The 15,993-nt window shown below is 37.8% G+C and overlaps 1 protein-coding gene across 2 annotated transcripts in view; it reads right to left on the bottom strand.

Annotated features, from left to right (window-relative positions):
• The window catches only part of VAV3 (vav guanine nucleotide exchange factor 3), a 147,062-nt gene that overhangs the window by 35,796 nt on the left and 95,273 nt on the right, over positions 1–15,993 (bottom strand). For both annotated transcript variants that reach the window (XM_036387985.1, XM_036387986.1), the window contains exons 18-19: positions 15,813–15,835; positions 12,842–12,887 (exon numbers count right to left, since the gene is read on the bottom strand). In XM_036387985.1, coding sequence (XP_036243878.1) covers positions 12,842–12,887; positions 15,813–15,835 — 69 coding nt within the window. The remainder of the gene's footprint in view (positions 1–12,841; positions 12,888–15,812; positions 15,836–15,993) is intronic.

Genomic DNA, 15,993 nt, shown 5'->3' with positions numbered 1-15,993 from the left:
AAGTACACTGCTGAAAGAATCTACAAATGCTAACCCAATCCCATTTGCACAGCGAGCGTTTTCATAAGCTGTATCTGCATCTTTCAAACACTGTCTTCCCCTATAATACATATATTTGTCTTTGTAGATCCATATCAATTCAGAAAACCTGAACATGCCCTAGGCTGAGAACTTCAGATTGCAAATGGAAGAAAGTACATCTAAAATAACCAATATTTCTAGTGCAATTCCAAAATTATGTCAGTTTTTACACTCAAACTCAGGTAATTTCTTAAAAGAGAAGGAGGACTCTCTCCATGACTGCACTGAAAGCAGAGAGCTAACAAAGTCACTGACTTGCTAATGGTCATTGCCACATACTTTTTGTGATTCATTTACAGTGAAAACTATTTTTCCTTCACTGACAGACCTTAGTTTCCTCTTCCCAGCAGGTCTTCCTCCATACAAGTGTTAAGGACAAGCTCTTGTTGGTCTTTACAATTCTAACTTCAAATGTTTATTCGGGTAACTACTCCTTACTTGGAGTGACACAGGCAGCTATTCTTGTGAGAGGAAGGGATTTTGGAATTGCCTGGATTGAAAAGAGTCTCAGCATTTTGAACAAGTGTTAGAAACAGCTGAGCATTAAATGTTTCATGGGAATAAACAACAAAGAATAATCAGGTTCAAAAACACAGTTTTCACTTGTTTTGACAAAGTAATGAAATCTCATCCTTTTAATGTAGTCTAGGAGGTGAATTAGGTATACAAACTTTAAAAATCGTGTTGCCTCAAAAGTCAGCAGCTTCATTTTTTTTTTTAAAGTTAAGCAAAATAGAGTTTTGGCATATGAATTTAAAAGTGTGGTACATGTGGTGCTGCTTTTTGTAAAAGCACATGGTATGAAGATTAACCAATGTTAATTATTGCATCTTTTAATGTGATGCCATAGACAGGCATGGCATTCTAATTCATGTATTTGCTCAAACATGTACCTGCCCCCAGGGGCCAACAACTTGCACTGGGCAGATACTACAGATGAGCTATGAAGGTGTGTCCAGACAGTAGATTACAGTGCAGCAAAAGGCTCTGAAAAACAGGGACAAATCTTGGAATATACAAGTCCATTATTCCATAGAAGTAACTATTTGGAGCTGTACTTTAAATACTCACTTCCCCATGCCCAGGGATAATTCTGCAGCAAGATGAGAAAGGCTTGAAAACAGGAACCCCACTTTGGAAACTGAATTTAATACTGCAAAATGTCATGAATCTTGTACAGGACCCACACATTTTTTCCTAGTGTTGAGAATTCACAGACTGAATAATTTTAACAATATAGACTCCATGAAAATACATGCCTACACCACCTAGAATCTTTCATAGGTATCAAATTTAAAAACACACATTGCTGAATATGTGCTGACATTTTATTCATCAAGAATTGCATAAATAAGAATTCAATTCTCTTTCAGACAATTTCTTTTGTGCTCAGTATTGACTAATACCATCTGCCTCTGAGATGAAAGGCCTTTGTCTCCCATTTGTGTTACTTACAAGAACTAAATTCTCTGGCAAGAGAAGCATTTTAAATTATTACACAACGTGAAAGGGAAGAGGCTGATGCCTGGCAAAGCAGGCAGGTCCCAGCACATGACAAATAATTTTGCCTGCACGCACCCTCTTCATAATGCTGTATAATCCTTCAGCTTTTCAAGTTAAACACTCTCATGATCTTACTCTTCAAGCAATTTTTCTTCACTGTGGCCTCTACCCTGATTACAGCAGATACTTCTTTTACTTCTTAACTGATAGTTCTTAGCACACATGCAAAAAAATTTCAGGCCTTAGACACCTTCTTTGCATGCAAGCATCAATAGACAAATGTGGCCAAGAATTAAGGCATTATATTAAAGCCACAAAAAGACACCATGTTTTTTGGCTAAAACAAAAAACTTTTAAAAAATATGCCCACTTATTTCTGGTCTGTGTGGGCTACAGCAAATAAATTATTTTCTTTGAGAAAAGAGAACAAAATTTGTTTTCATTACAAAGTATTTGTGCTATAGAAGTAAAAAAAGATGAATATGTATTTCACTGTTAACACCCCAATGCAGTTAAAATTGTTTATTCCTAAATAGTATATACTTGGGATTTTGTTTTTATGCTGCACACTTTGCATATTTGAAGTATTGGCAATCTATGACAACAAATTATAGAAAATGCAAAATGCATCCCCATTTTGTGATGCCTCCAACTTTCCCATGAATTTGTAGTATCCCTAGTCTCAATTAGCAAATATACCTAGACAAAGGTATTCAGACTACAATGAAAATATCCACTGAGTATAAAAATATATATCTTACATCTAAGTTTTTACTGTCTTCATTTATGCCAGCCTTTCTTTTCTAGCACAACTAGCATACGACAAATTTTATACTATTCTGATACGGTCCCTTTTATCAAAGAAAAATATTTTCAATTTTTAGTTACAACTTTCAAAATAGTTTACAAATTCCAGTAGAATAATTTTCTATGTCTATATATAATTAAGTTCTTAACTTGAAGACTGCTTACATGATGAATAAATAATAAGCTGTAAAAGGACCTTCTTTTAAATGCAGAAATGAAAACACAATAAAATAATCCATCACTTGATCTTTGTTGCAAAATCAAGACATTATTGGTAAATTATCATAGGCAATAAAGATGGGTATCAAGTTTAGTCCCTGTCAAGACATCAATGCTGCCATAATAATCACACTGCATCTTACATATTTTTGCTTCTTTCCTTCCCTGTCAAGAAACCCTCACATATCTGCACAATAGTGAAGGTTCTCCTTCCACTTTCTGTTTCCAGTCTGAATGTGGCTTATATCCTCCAGCAAAGTATGAGATTTCTAAAGACAGAAACCATACCCAAAAGCAATAAATTCTATGGGTTGATATCTCAGGTAAGTCAGGCTGACTTATCTCACTTATCTCCTCACTGCAGCTGCCCCCCATGACCAGTTTGCTATTGCCTTACTGAAGTTATTTAGCCTGTGACTGGGTGATCCATAGATTCAAAAGAAAGGCAGTAAGGGGACACCTCAGTGGGAAAAAAGGCCACACCTTGTGGCAATAGCCTGTAGTTACATCAAAGAATCACCAGAGATCAAACTGACACCAGCAGAACACCCAGACAGTTCTTTCTCCCAAAATACTGCCCTGACAAAGAATACACCTCAGACACTTAAGTCCCAGCATTGGCTCTTTGAGCTTAGTTGATCCTTCAGTGTTTCTCAGGTGCCTGAGCCTTGTGCAGAGCAACACACAATTACAGGGTTTCAATCAATACCTCCAGAAAAGGACAAATAACAAAACTGGCATACAATGCACAGGAGCAGTCAGAGCTTTAAGTCCCTATCATTAAGCCTCATACTCTTTTCCTTTTCAGCCTTTCTTGTCCCCATGATAAAGCAAAAAAGGGGAGGGTGAAAATTATAGGGCAACATGTAGGGTCTTCTGTAAAGAAGAAATAAGAAAAAAATGCTGAAAATATACCAGCATTAAGTGAATTCCAGAGTATTAAATGATCCCTGCCAGTCACAAGAAGACTGCTACTGCCAGAAATGTAATGTTGTTCTGGAAGGAAAGCTGTGATCCATACATGCAGCTCTTCTTGTACCATATTTCATGCTATTTGTTGCTGTCAAACCCAATTAAGGAAAAAGTTCAAGAAGAGTAAACATCACACTTTATTGTCTGAACTACAAGACAGTGCCTCATGCTGCCCCCTCTCCACATGCCCCATTCCAAACAGGCTGGTTAAAGAATAACCTCTACGGTTAAGGGACTGAGGCTCGTTTTCAAGGTATCAGATAATGAAGTTACTTTTTAATTCCCTGTTGCACACTTAAGCTTAAGAAACACAAGTTCTAAGAAGAGCAAGACTGAACATGTCTTCTATTTATTTGCAGGTCAGCAAGAGCAACAATGAGGGCTGAACTCCAAGTTCTTTCACTTAATGCCTAAGCACCTTACCTTTTTTCCTGGATAAACCACATCTAAGGATTAAAACAACCAAATAAATAGATTCTACTGAAAAATCATCAGATCAGGTCTTATAATGTCACTACTTGAACATGCTAAGTACAGAATAAATTCAAACATTACATCGCCGAGCTGCTAATTATGATCTGCAAGCTATTTCTTAAAACAACTCTGTACCATAAAAATAAGTGGTTATATGTGAGAAACTCTGTTGTAATCAGTAGATGTCTCAACACAAATATCTGACAGCTGTACAAGACAGACTGGTAAAGCCTACTATAGAAACAATTTACAAGTATATGGATAATATAAAGATTACAGTCAGGGACATTGTTTCGATTTCTTTAAAGCAGACAATGAAGTAGGATTATATATTAATGTGGATTAGCAAATTAATTTTAACAGGACTCACAATGAGGTTCTCTTCCAGTTTACATGATATAAGAGGGAAATTTTCCCCCCTGCCCCCAATAAATAAACAACAACAGGACAGGACAAAAAAGGCTGGAACAACAGTATTTTTTTCAAATAGAAGGCAGTGTCCAGAAGAGTCACCTAAAGGAATCTGTGCTTGGCCCTTCCTTGTTCAAAAACTTAATAAGCATTATTAAAATGGTAGTAAGTGGATTAAGTCTTAGAAAAGGTGCAAAAGTGTTTCTTTAAAAAGAACACTACTTGCAAAGGATTGAAGGAAGATTTCATGAACAACAGGATTCAAAATCAGAGAATAACTCTGGCTGGAAGGATCTTTGGAGGCCACTTGGTCACACCTTCATAAAAGACTTAAAGTAACATATGGATTGAATACTCAGACACAATGATGGAGTGTGAAACAGGCATCATCACAGAGACGACAGATCTCAGAATAATTGCCAAGTATTTTTTACAATCAGTTCTTCAATATCATAATCGGATTCTGCTCCGTACCAACTCTTAAGAAATTTCTTGCGGCAGACACAGAACTAGAAAGACTGACAACTCTTGGACCTAGAAGCCCACAAACAAGCAAACAGGATGGTCAGACATACAGAAGAGCTTCTGTATCAGCAGAATGAAGCACACAATAGCCCTTCAGGCTGGAGGACACATGACTGGAGGGGATGTGACAGACCACTCATGAGTGGCATAATAGCGACCAGGGAAAAAGTATTCATTATTTCCTTATTTATTAATCTTTTTCTTGAGCCAAAAATAGACAGGAGTCAAAGCAATAGGTAGCAGGTTAAAAGCAAACAAAAAGATGTGCTTTATTCACACAACTAATTATGAGAGTGACAGCTAAAGGATGTTGCGAAGATTTTAGATTGGTTAAAAAAGTGCTAATGAAAATAGATGGAAGGATGGAATACATGGAAGGAAAATTAAGAGCTAAGGAACGAATACACAAGGTAAGGAGGGAGGTACCACAGCACCTTACCCCAAATTCCATCCTTCAGCATCCATTTAATTGGCTGCTGTTGGAGGGATCCTGAGCTAGCTTGGCCTGCAGCCTAGCTCAGCCTCATTGTTCCCTTCTCTGGCAATCTCAAAGTGGTGAGCAGATTAAAAAGTCTCCTGAAAAGCAGCATCAGTTTCTCAGGATCTTGCCTCTGGCCTCTCCTACGAAGCTTTAAAACCTTCCTCAGGCAAAAGGCAGAGGCAGTTCTGGGAGCTTCTCTTGTGTGAATTTTCAGCAGTCTTTTTTCTCCCATGGGATGGCTGCTTTCAATTTTACAATGTTTCCCAAATTCTTTGTGTGAGAATTACTTTGAAGTAGTGATCAAATACTGATTTAGTTAAATGAGTGAGCCACAAAAAAAGAAACCATATGCTTTAGAGTACTGTTAAAATTCAGTTACTTTTGACTGTTTTTAATCATTCATTGCCTTATTATCTTTGTTTTGCCTTCTGAGAATTACAACACCCTGAAGATTAAAATCAGATATGAAAATAGATGGGTAAATGCAATAGTCCTCCTGAAGATGAATAAGAGATTTGTAAGTCCCAATAAATTTTACCAAATACCAAGCAATTCACTTCCATTTGCCAAGGTAAGTAAAGGCAAATTTGGGCCACACAGCACAGGTCTCTTCCTTTTTTTTAAATAGTGCTGCACTGCACTACTTTTGTATGTGTTTAAAACACAAAACAGTGTATTTTTTTGTTGTACTGATCATACTTGTATGCCCATTTTGTCCACCTCTACTTGACCTTTTCTTTTTTTCTTCCTGACAACTTCCATGCAGTTATCTCTGAACCGTGATGTTTTCCTTAAATAGTTGATGCTGAGTGTTTTTATGCAGAAAAGGAGAAAGATACTGAAGGATTTTTAATCCATCTCAGCTTAAAAGTTATGTTAGTATATGGCTAAGTATGTATTGAACACCATTACTTCTCTAAGAGAAAAATGAAATATTAATTGCTTAAGATACAGAGACAGTCCCAAAAACACATCCAGTAAGACAAAAGAGTTTAAATCACTCAACTAAGAACTAATCTTGCAATCCAACCCGACAAGGATGAAAGAGTTTGACAAAATAAATACATTTCACCCTTTGGCATCTGGGTCTTCTGATGTTTAATTAAAAGAAAAGGCTAAAGGCTATGTTCTTCTCTGAATGTTAGCTCACTGCTGAGATGCCAAGGGGACAGCACCTTTCAAATACCTCTCCCCAACAGGAATATAAAAATAATTTTAGTTTAAAATAAAACAACCCAAATAAAAATCATTAAACTGCATTTGAAATGCTTCATTGGAAGACAAAACTCTGCTTCACCTTCCAGAAACATATTAGTGGAAAATTTCTTGGTGCAAAACATTAGACATGTCCTTTCTTGTAACACAACAAAGATGAATTCATTATTTTGTGAAGCACTGCAGAGGAAAGAAAAAAAAAAAGCAAAGATCTTAAATGTAATACATATTTTTAATAAATATGTGAGATAAATTAATTTGATCTCACAAATTAGGCTACACAATTCAATGTCTCTGAATTCACAGCCATTGAGGCCCAGCTGCAAGAACCTGAGAGAACGTGGGACCACAAAGAAATTCACTGACTCTGGTCTCAAACACCAACCCCCATCCCAGCCACTTGATGTAAAACATGCTCAAACATGTCTATCAATACCAAGAGATGGTCAGGCTAGAGCTGCAATCCAAGTCCCTCAGAGAGCTCCAGGATTCCACACCGTGTCAGTGAGCAGCAGCACATCCCTCCTGCCAAGGAGCGCCCTCCTTGCAGCAAGTGTGCTCCCAGCTGCCCCCCTAAAACCCATTCTGACCCTGCAATTCCTCTGCTCCACAAAGATTCCTAGAGACAGGTATTGGATACAATAGAGGCACCTTGAACAAAGTGCTTAGATGCTGTGTAAAAAAGGAAGAAGTATCCCTAGCTGAATAAAACCCAGCCAAAAGTTAAACCTGTGTCACGTAGATGTAAAATCAAACCTTGTTCTGTAGCTTGCTTAAAACATTAGCATGCAGAGAAGTCCTAAGTTACTCCGTAAATCTAATGCTCCACAAACATTATAGAAGACCTCAAACTTTGTCAAACAACTATTTCTTCACTAGAGGAAGTTATGTGAAACATTTCTCTTTGCTCCAGTATTGCTCCTGGCTTTCCTCAATTTAATTTACAGTCACACTCATTTTGTCCAGCCATTAAAACACATCATGTTCCATGCAAACAGTATCTAAAGCTGGAAAGAATGCCATATGTATATTCAAGTTTTTGAGGGATTGCTATTCATTTCTACATTTTATTTACAGGAAATGTAATTAAATAACAGTATTACATGTATATGAGAAACACCAATCAAGGGATTTCTTGAGTCTATACAGGGATTCCTTTACCAAAGCAAAAAGATGCTACTTGGTCTAATTCATCCTGATGAAGACAATCCTAATAAGGAGATACTATAAATTACATCAGTCAACTCCTCATGAAATACAGGGGGCTTATTTAATGCTTTTTTAGGTAGACCTTTTTCTACGGCTTAAAACCAAGATAAATTCTTGCTCTCAACACTGATATTGATGGCCAGTTAGTTAATACTGGGCCACCAAAACCACAGCCAGACTCCCAGCTAGCTGCTGCCACTGTACAAGTGGAGAAATAAATTCCTGAATGCCTGTTTTCAGCACTGGGCTTCACGCTGCAGAACGTTATCTTTTCTCATCCATGAAACTGGCTATTCTCTATACTGGGCTGAATGAGAAGACAACAGTCAATCAGGACTACTGAGGATGTGCCTGGATAGCTCAATGAAACAAGAAAATGGGTGACATGCTTCAAATTCTTAGTTAAAGGGTAGCTTTATCTATGACAACTGCATACTTGCCAAAGAATTATCTGCTGGTTGGGATATCCCAGCTTTTGAGTTTGAGCCAGATTTTGCTTTTGGCTGGGCATACACTTGGAGTAGCACTGAAATGGAAATCAGAGTTAGACTTGCATATCACAGAGCACACTGCGTAAGAATTTGTGCAAATATCTCAGTCTAGCATGCTTCATTCTTAACAAAAGAAAATTTAAACTGCCAATATGACACTACCCCTAATTTTTACTCCAAAGACAGGATGCAAACACTACCACACTACACAAACCCCCAAATATTGTTTCACTGCTTAGGAATCACACACAACCTAGTTAAAAGATTCCAAAATCCAACTTCAACAAAATATGAAGCACAGAGTAGCTTATTTCCCACTACATCTAATGAAATAAACGTAGCTCCAGTATTGTACTTCTCCCTACACAGACTGTTGTTGCTGCTTGTTTAATGCATATACTTCAGGCCCTAAAACCAGTGACTCTCTTCAGATCCCAAGGGGTTTTTAATAATCTGTGTAAACCCAATATTAGAGGATTCACAAAGCAAGTATGGACCAGACAGCAACCAGAAATATTAATACCTCTTTTTAAAATTATTATTTCAACTTCGAATTTGTGGGCTGAAAGATACACTTTCCCGAGCTATTGCACTGTATACATGACTTGCTAGTATTGTTTCCCTGCATCCCAAAAAAATTTGGGATATTTTACTTATATTTGGGATATTTTACTAAATATTTTACTTTCTGTGAGGGGAAAAATATTGGTTCTGGCCCTCTGTTCAGAACTGAAGCTTTCTAATCTTTATTCCTTGCTTATAAAGAAATCAGTTGTTTAAGAAGTCAGAACATGCTCAGCAGTGATCTTTCACAGATCAGATTTTGAGTTTAATCTACAATGAATCTTGACTATAAGGCTTCAAGTATTCTATTTTTACCAAGTTTATCCTTCGGATATGAAATATACTTTCACACTTCTAGAGATTAAATTCCCATGTTTATATTAGCAGAAGTGTTTAGGGTAAAACCAGTTTCAAAAACACTAAGCTGTGAATCTATCACATTTAGACTCTTTATACCATAAAAAAAAAGACAACAGCAAACATACACTGTACTATTTCAATAGCTGAGAAAGACAGTAATTTTTACTCATATTAAAATAAATATAAAGTTATTTCCATTAAAAACATTGGTCAGATTGCATCATCCTTCTCAAGAATTCACACAATAATTGGTGCTTATGAATATACATATGAATGCTTCATTGGTCATTTAAGCCAATGGTGTATTTTCCATGCTTAAACATATTCCCTACATGAGCATAAAATGTCAATTATAATTTCACATGCCCATCCTATGCAAAAACTGACATCAGTCTGATCACTTCTCAAATGTATTTAAGCAGAATCATGTTGTTCTACAGTCACATGCAAGCTGTAGACCAAATTTTCCCTGGATTTATAGCTGCAGGTGTATTCACCAGCTCATTTCATCGATGGCCTTTATTATCTCCTGCTTAATCAAAAGCAAGGTTATTTAAAACCTGTCCCACTAAAGTTTAGTAGATGAAGTAAATCAGGAGGCTCTCTGCAACTGGATTGCAGGCTGAAGGCCTAGTGCATAGTGTAAAGACAAAGCCCAATTTTGTAGGATTTCCAGTCTTTTCTTCACCTGTACAGTTTCTGCACAGTGCTCTTTTTGTGCACATATTTTTCTCATCACTGCTTTCATTTCATGGGAATTTCTCTGACTCATCATCTATTAATCATTTTTTCTTCTACCTTTCTTTCTTATCCAGCACAAAGCAAATCTCAAGGAGGAGACTGTCACTGTCAAAACTTTTAACCCAACTTTAAAGAAACAAAAATAAAAAAGCTATAAACTAATTTATTGCCTTTAGGGTACCTTCAGCTAAATAGGTTCCTTCATCAATAAGCTTTACCTGCAGAAAACAAGATATTTTAATCCAGAATCCTCCCATTGTTTTGTTTAGACCATCCTTCAACTTGCACTGCTTCTCATCAAATTTGAATGATTTTTCATTCTGGGCTAAGCTGGGTCAGCAAAAGTTGAATTTGACTTCAAGCATAAAAAGAGAAGCACCAATGCATTAACTTGACCATGCTATTCATCATTCTTTACTAAAATAGCCAAGACAGACATAACAGAACAATCTTGAAAAGTTACAACCCAAAATATTTGCATTTACTGCTGATATCAAACTCCATCAATATTTAGTCACTGCAGGTGCTGGTTATTGATTCACAGTAAGTGTCAGCTCCCTAGCCTGGCACCAAGCTCCAGCACCATCACAGCACTGGCTGCAGCAGCAGCAGCCAGCCAAACCTCCTAAAGACAAAGCAGTCTGGCAGTCAACCTTCTGACCACCTCTCTCAGCAAAAAGAGCATCCTGGCACGCAGACTCTTCAGAACTGCACACGTCAGTGCTCTTGGAAAGCTCTGAGGCTCAATGCAGTAATGTATGCCTGACATGCCTGATCTCTTCCAAGCACTGCCCTCTGGATAGCATCTGTCTCTCAAGGTAGTGTGCAATCTGATGAACAGTAGGACTTAGATTATGCAAAATAGATGCCAGGAGTTTACCAAAGACTTTAAAAGTTATACCCACTGAGCTACAGGAGGACACAGAATGCCTATCTTTACAAAATGCAAAACAAAAATCTCATTTCATTTGAAAACTGACAGTATGTGGTATACGTACAGAGCACATTAGTATGTAATATATTTCTCATTATTATTTATTTAAAACCTTTAAAATTTCAGAAGACATTCTGTAAGAACTCTTCTAGAGCCATGTCTCTAAGAAAGGGACTTAAAATTCATGCAAACATTCTGTATTTCTTTTGGCTTTCCAAAATATGAGGACCCAGAACTTCACTCCATAACAAGATTATCCCAACAACTCAAAGAACTGTTCTGTGTAGGTAAATGGACAAGGCAGGGGGCAAGCAGAACTGTATTTTAGGCATTGGCTACATACAACTTTTAAACACGTACTCAATTCAGCCATTTTTGGTGATTTCAGTGGTACTTAGTCTTCAATAAAAACTACTTTTAAAGTATCCTTGTATATAAAGATGCTGCAAATACTTCCATCAGACTTCAACAGCAAGTAAAATCACCAGCATGCTCAAAAGGTTCTCAAAGTTAAATTACTTGACCTTCTATGGCTCTGCATGAGACAGCTGTGTTTAAAGGTACTGAACCTATAAGGACTATTCTGCAAGCATGTAATTACACTTCACTGCAACAGGCACCAATGAATGGGAAGAACTCAGTCTTGTTAGCAAACACTTGGAAGAAATCATCCCCTTCTGCATTATTTAATTCCTACCCTTGATGTTTTCCCCTCTGACTGTATTAATTTTCAGAGTTACAGGGTGCTCATTTTTCGCTTTTATGGCTGCAGTGGTCACAACACACAGAACAATTTCTAGAATCATGGAGCAGGTTTATTTTGCTAGAGGGAACAAAGTGACGATACGTGTTCCAAAACATGTCAAAGGTACGTGAGTAAGAAAGGTGTGGTCTACTCCAGCTAGTTACAACATTTAGACTTTCCAAGCCAAGGCAGCTGCAATGCTAGTGGCACAACCAGCATTCCTACTTTTTAAAAAGTGCTTAGCTCTGCCAGGCTATAATGTGGTGTACAGAATTGCCATCCTGTTTAATGTTTAACTCTAACTATTCTTAGATGTCCACATCTAGAAATATTTAATAATCCACAGCTTACTTTTATTCCAAATAATATCTGCATAACAAATCTCCAGTAATTAAACTATACAAGAAACATAAAGGGCAGAAATGTAATTACTGACACTAAAATGATACTAAAAATATCACAGAGTTACACTGAAAAACATTGAATATTTTATACAGACACATAATGGGTCTCCAGAGGAAATGTTCACCCACTTGAGTACACAACCTATAACCAAGCATTTAATTTTCTTAAGGGCTGCTGCTGCCATGATTCCACAGAAGTATCTACTATAACAGGAAAAATAAAATCAGTTTGAAGTTCAATATAAAACTGCAATTGGTTTATGCCTTTCAGAAAAGCAACTCTAACAGTTAAACACCGAGCACCACTACAGTTAAGAGCTGAGAATACCCACAACGTGAAGACTTAGAACCTGAACTTTATCAGCAACTGTCTGCTATTCATCCCTTAGTTACTTCTTATAAAACTACAGAGTACAGTAGGGTGGATCATGTTAACTGAAAGCCCAGAGGCATTTTGTTGTTCAAATAGAACCAGAGCTCTACTTAAAGAAAAAACAAGGGAAAAAAAATTAAGAGTTCAACCAGCTGACCTTATCTTTGAAATCACAAACAGAGCAATCGCTTTAGACCTTCTTGACTCCAGCAGTCAAGTTCTCAGCATTGTGTGCATGGCAATAGTAGTCACAATGCAACTTAACAACACAAGTTAGAGCTTTCTTACTCTTTTTATTTAATGTTTAAGAATTAAAAAGTCATGACACAAACCTGGGTCCACATGTCTAGAGCTTCTTCTAATTCCATTTGTTCGTTTCTGCAGAGCAAAAATAAGAATCAAGGATATGAATAAACATGTTTTCATGGAGGCTCACAGCAATCCTTTCATTACCACAATCTACTAGGCAAAGCTGGTTTTCTTAAGATATTTCCCCCAACCACCAACACAATTATCTTTATCTCGTCAAAAGATCACACTTTGAAAAATATTCTTAGTAATGTTGATAGCTTTTTCATATATACCATTTTTTCTGATACTAGGCTGAAAGAGCCTGAGTCCATTGAAGGTTTGTTCATACATCAGCATTTTTTGATACTGAGAACAAATGTATTTTTTAATCATTTATGAATAGGATACAGGAAAAACATGCAGTCTGGCATTATCTGCCCCAGATAACATCCACCAACACAAAAGTCAAAGCCACTTGCATTACTCATTACTTTAATATGGTAGAAACTTTCACTATTTCTACTTTAACTGAAGGTAACTACAATTCCCCCTGGAATGCTTAATCTCCTTATTTTTTGGGCACGTATTTAAATATATTTAGCAACTTGTCTGTCTCTGTAAAATTGGAGGAACCAGAGTTGTGTGAAATCAGAAACTCTGACAAGATTCAAACTATTTCAATTTATTTTCTATATTTTAAACACTAAGACACTTACTATGGATCCCTGGAAATTTCAATGTGCAATAATGCATATCTGCAAACCACTCATCTGCTTTAGCAAACTTGTTTTATCTGGTAACTTGCATGATGATTCATGCATTTATTTATTTTTTTAATCAAACCAAGTAGAGAAAGGCACATTGCATAACAAAGGGAACAATTAGGTTGCTCTGATTTACTCGCCGTTGATATAAGCTGATGCAGGACACACACCAAGGCAAGCCAGAAAGCAGTAACCTGAGGCATAACCCAATTACCAAACCCTGTAGCAGACAAGCAAAATCAAAAGCCTGGTTTGAAAATGGCTTTCAAACTCTCAAGTCGATGGACGTATTCTCTTTGTACCCCAGAAGTCTAATTAAATAAAGGATACACGTTTTGCTTTATCTGTAGTAGATAGAATAAAAATTTAAAGCTGATACTACAATGAAGATAATAGTACTAGATAAAAGCAAAATGCTCAGTTATATCTTCTATTGTTTTTTATAGATGGAAGCCATGTTATGATATGGACTGATGCAGATTGGTGAGCAACCACAGATTTGCACAAGAAAGGGAAAGGGAGAGAGAGAAATGCTTAATTGAAATAAAAACAACAGAGGGACTGTGACAACTCAAGCCATATACACCAAAGGACTGGCTGGAAAATGGTTTCAAGGAAATGGTTCTTGAGCTGTATAAAAACGAGCTCAATACCCTTAAACATAATAAATTACCAGTAGATTCTTTACTGGCATAAAACCTAAATCTATGTTTTTCAAAATGACAGTTCCTCATCCATGCTTAAGTTTTCTTCTGCACAGAGAGAATGAAAGCAGGCACCTAAATAGGAGTTTAGGTAAAAATTAATATAATCCTGATGTCTTGGATCAACTCAACAGGCAATAGCAAATCAATAGCTTCAGAAAGGAGGTCTTAGTTTTCCTAAGTAGAAAAAAAACAGTAGACCTATTTTTTCATCCAGACACAGTATGGTCACCACAATTAGCTTTAGGAAGCCTGGCAGCCTTGTCTACTAAACCCAGTAGATGATCTGCTCACAGCTCTCCAGCCATGCCTGCCAGTTGCAGGACTGGAAAAGCATCAGGCAAATGGACCACACGGTGATTCCCAAAGTTTAGAGTGCCCTTACTCAGCACATCTGTCAAGGCAGAGACATGACAGACTGGGCAGGACCTGGCCACAGGTATGGCTGAGGATGCAGTGAGGAGAGCAGGCACAGCCAGGGCACAGGCAGCATACCCCTCTCCTCTGCCAGAGCTCCCCTGTCACCACACGATTCCCCTGCAGGATCCCAGGAGCAGGAGCCCACCTGGGGCGCACATGCCAGGAGCTCACCAGAGGGTGCAGAGCTGCCCTCACTCAGCCCCACTGCTGTCTGGGGCTACAGTGACACCCAAACAGCTCAAACATCAGAGAGCACAGCCATGGTCAGCTCTGCAAACAGATACCCCTGCACCAGCCATGTCAGCAATAACATCCTCCCATTACCCCTATCTGTAACAGCATCAAACACAGCCATGCTTATGGAGAGCAGCAACATTTATACTCACATGCTGCTCATAACTGTCATGGCATTTAAGCAATTACCATCAACACCGGATCTAAAATACATGCTAGAAGCTATAATGCTCTCAAGTCTGAAGTGCTGCCTCTATTTTGTCAGATGGGACAGACAAAACAATGCAGAGGTCCCAGGAGCTGGCGAAAAAATAACCCCGGGTGGCCTGCAGCCTTCCTAGGCTGACAGCAAGCCACACTATGTGCATCACAGCAGCTCCTCTGTTCAGGTCCCATTTTAACATCTCTCCAGATTACATAAACTCCATACCACAGGATACCTCTGCAAACATAGCCTTTTCACATGAAGAGGCAAGCACTGCCCTGCCAATCCTTCATCACCCCAGAGTTCTCTGGCATGGCAGAGGAAAAAAAAAAGAATACTTTTAACTCTATAGACAGATTTCGTCTAGGAACAGTAAGGATCTAACCACCAGTTGTGAAGCAATGTATGTTTTCTTACCTGTAGCTTAAAAAAGCATCTCCACCCTTTTCAGTGCTCTCAGCACTGTCATTTCGCTGCAAGTTTAATTCGCATTTGGAGCAGAAGACATCTGTATTTAATCATGAATACCTTGTTGCTTAGACAACTTCTACAGCACTCTAAACAAATCTGTTTGCAAACCCAGAAGAAAAACATACCTTCTCCATCAGCATGTACACAGAGTAATATGGAGCTCTTATGTCACCAACAAAACAAACGTCACATGCAAAAGAAAATAAATCCTTACCTCATGTTTCACGTTTCCGTGTTCTGAAACATAAGTAAAAATTGGCATTATTGTTGATTGCAAATTTTTTTGTGCACCTTTTACAGAGCAATCTCAGCCTGTGCGGCGTGTACCAGATAACCCTGCTGCCTCTTTGCCACCTGATCCGTGCAGCCGCCCCAGAGCCCGGGCGCGCCAGGTG

The sequence above is a fragment of the Molothrus ater genome, chromosome 9 (assembly GCF_012460135.2).
Source record: "Molothrus ater isolate BHLD 08-10-18 breed brown headed cowbird chromosome 9, BPBGC_Mater_1.1, whole genome shotgun sequence".
NCBI lineage: Eukaryota > Metazoa > Chordata > Aves > Passeriformes > Icteridae > Molothrus > Molothrus ater.
The sequence above is the reverse complement of the archived record's forward strand: the minus strand, read 5'-3'. Positions and strand labels throughout refer to the sequence as shown.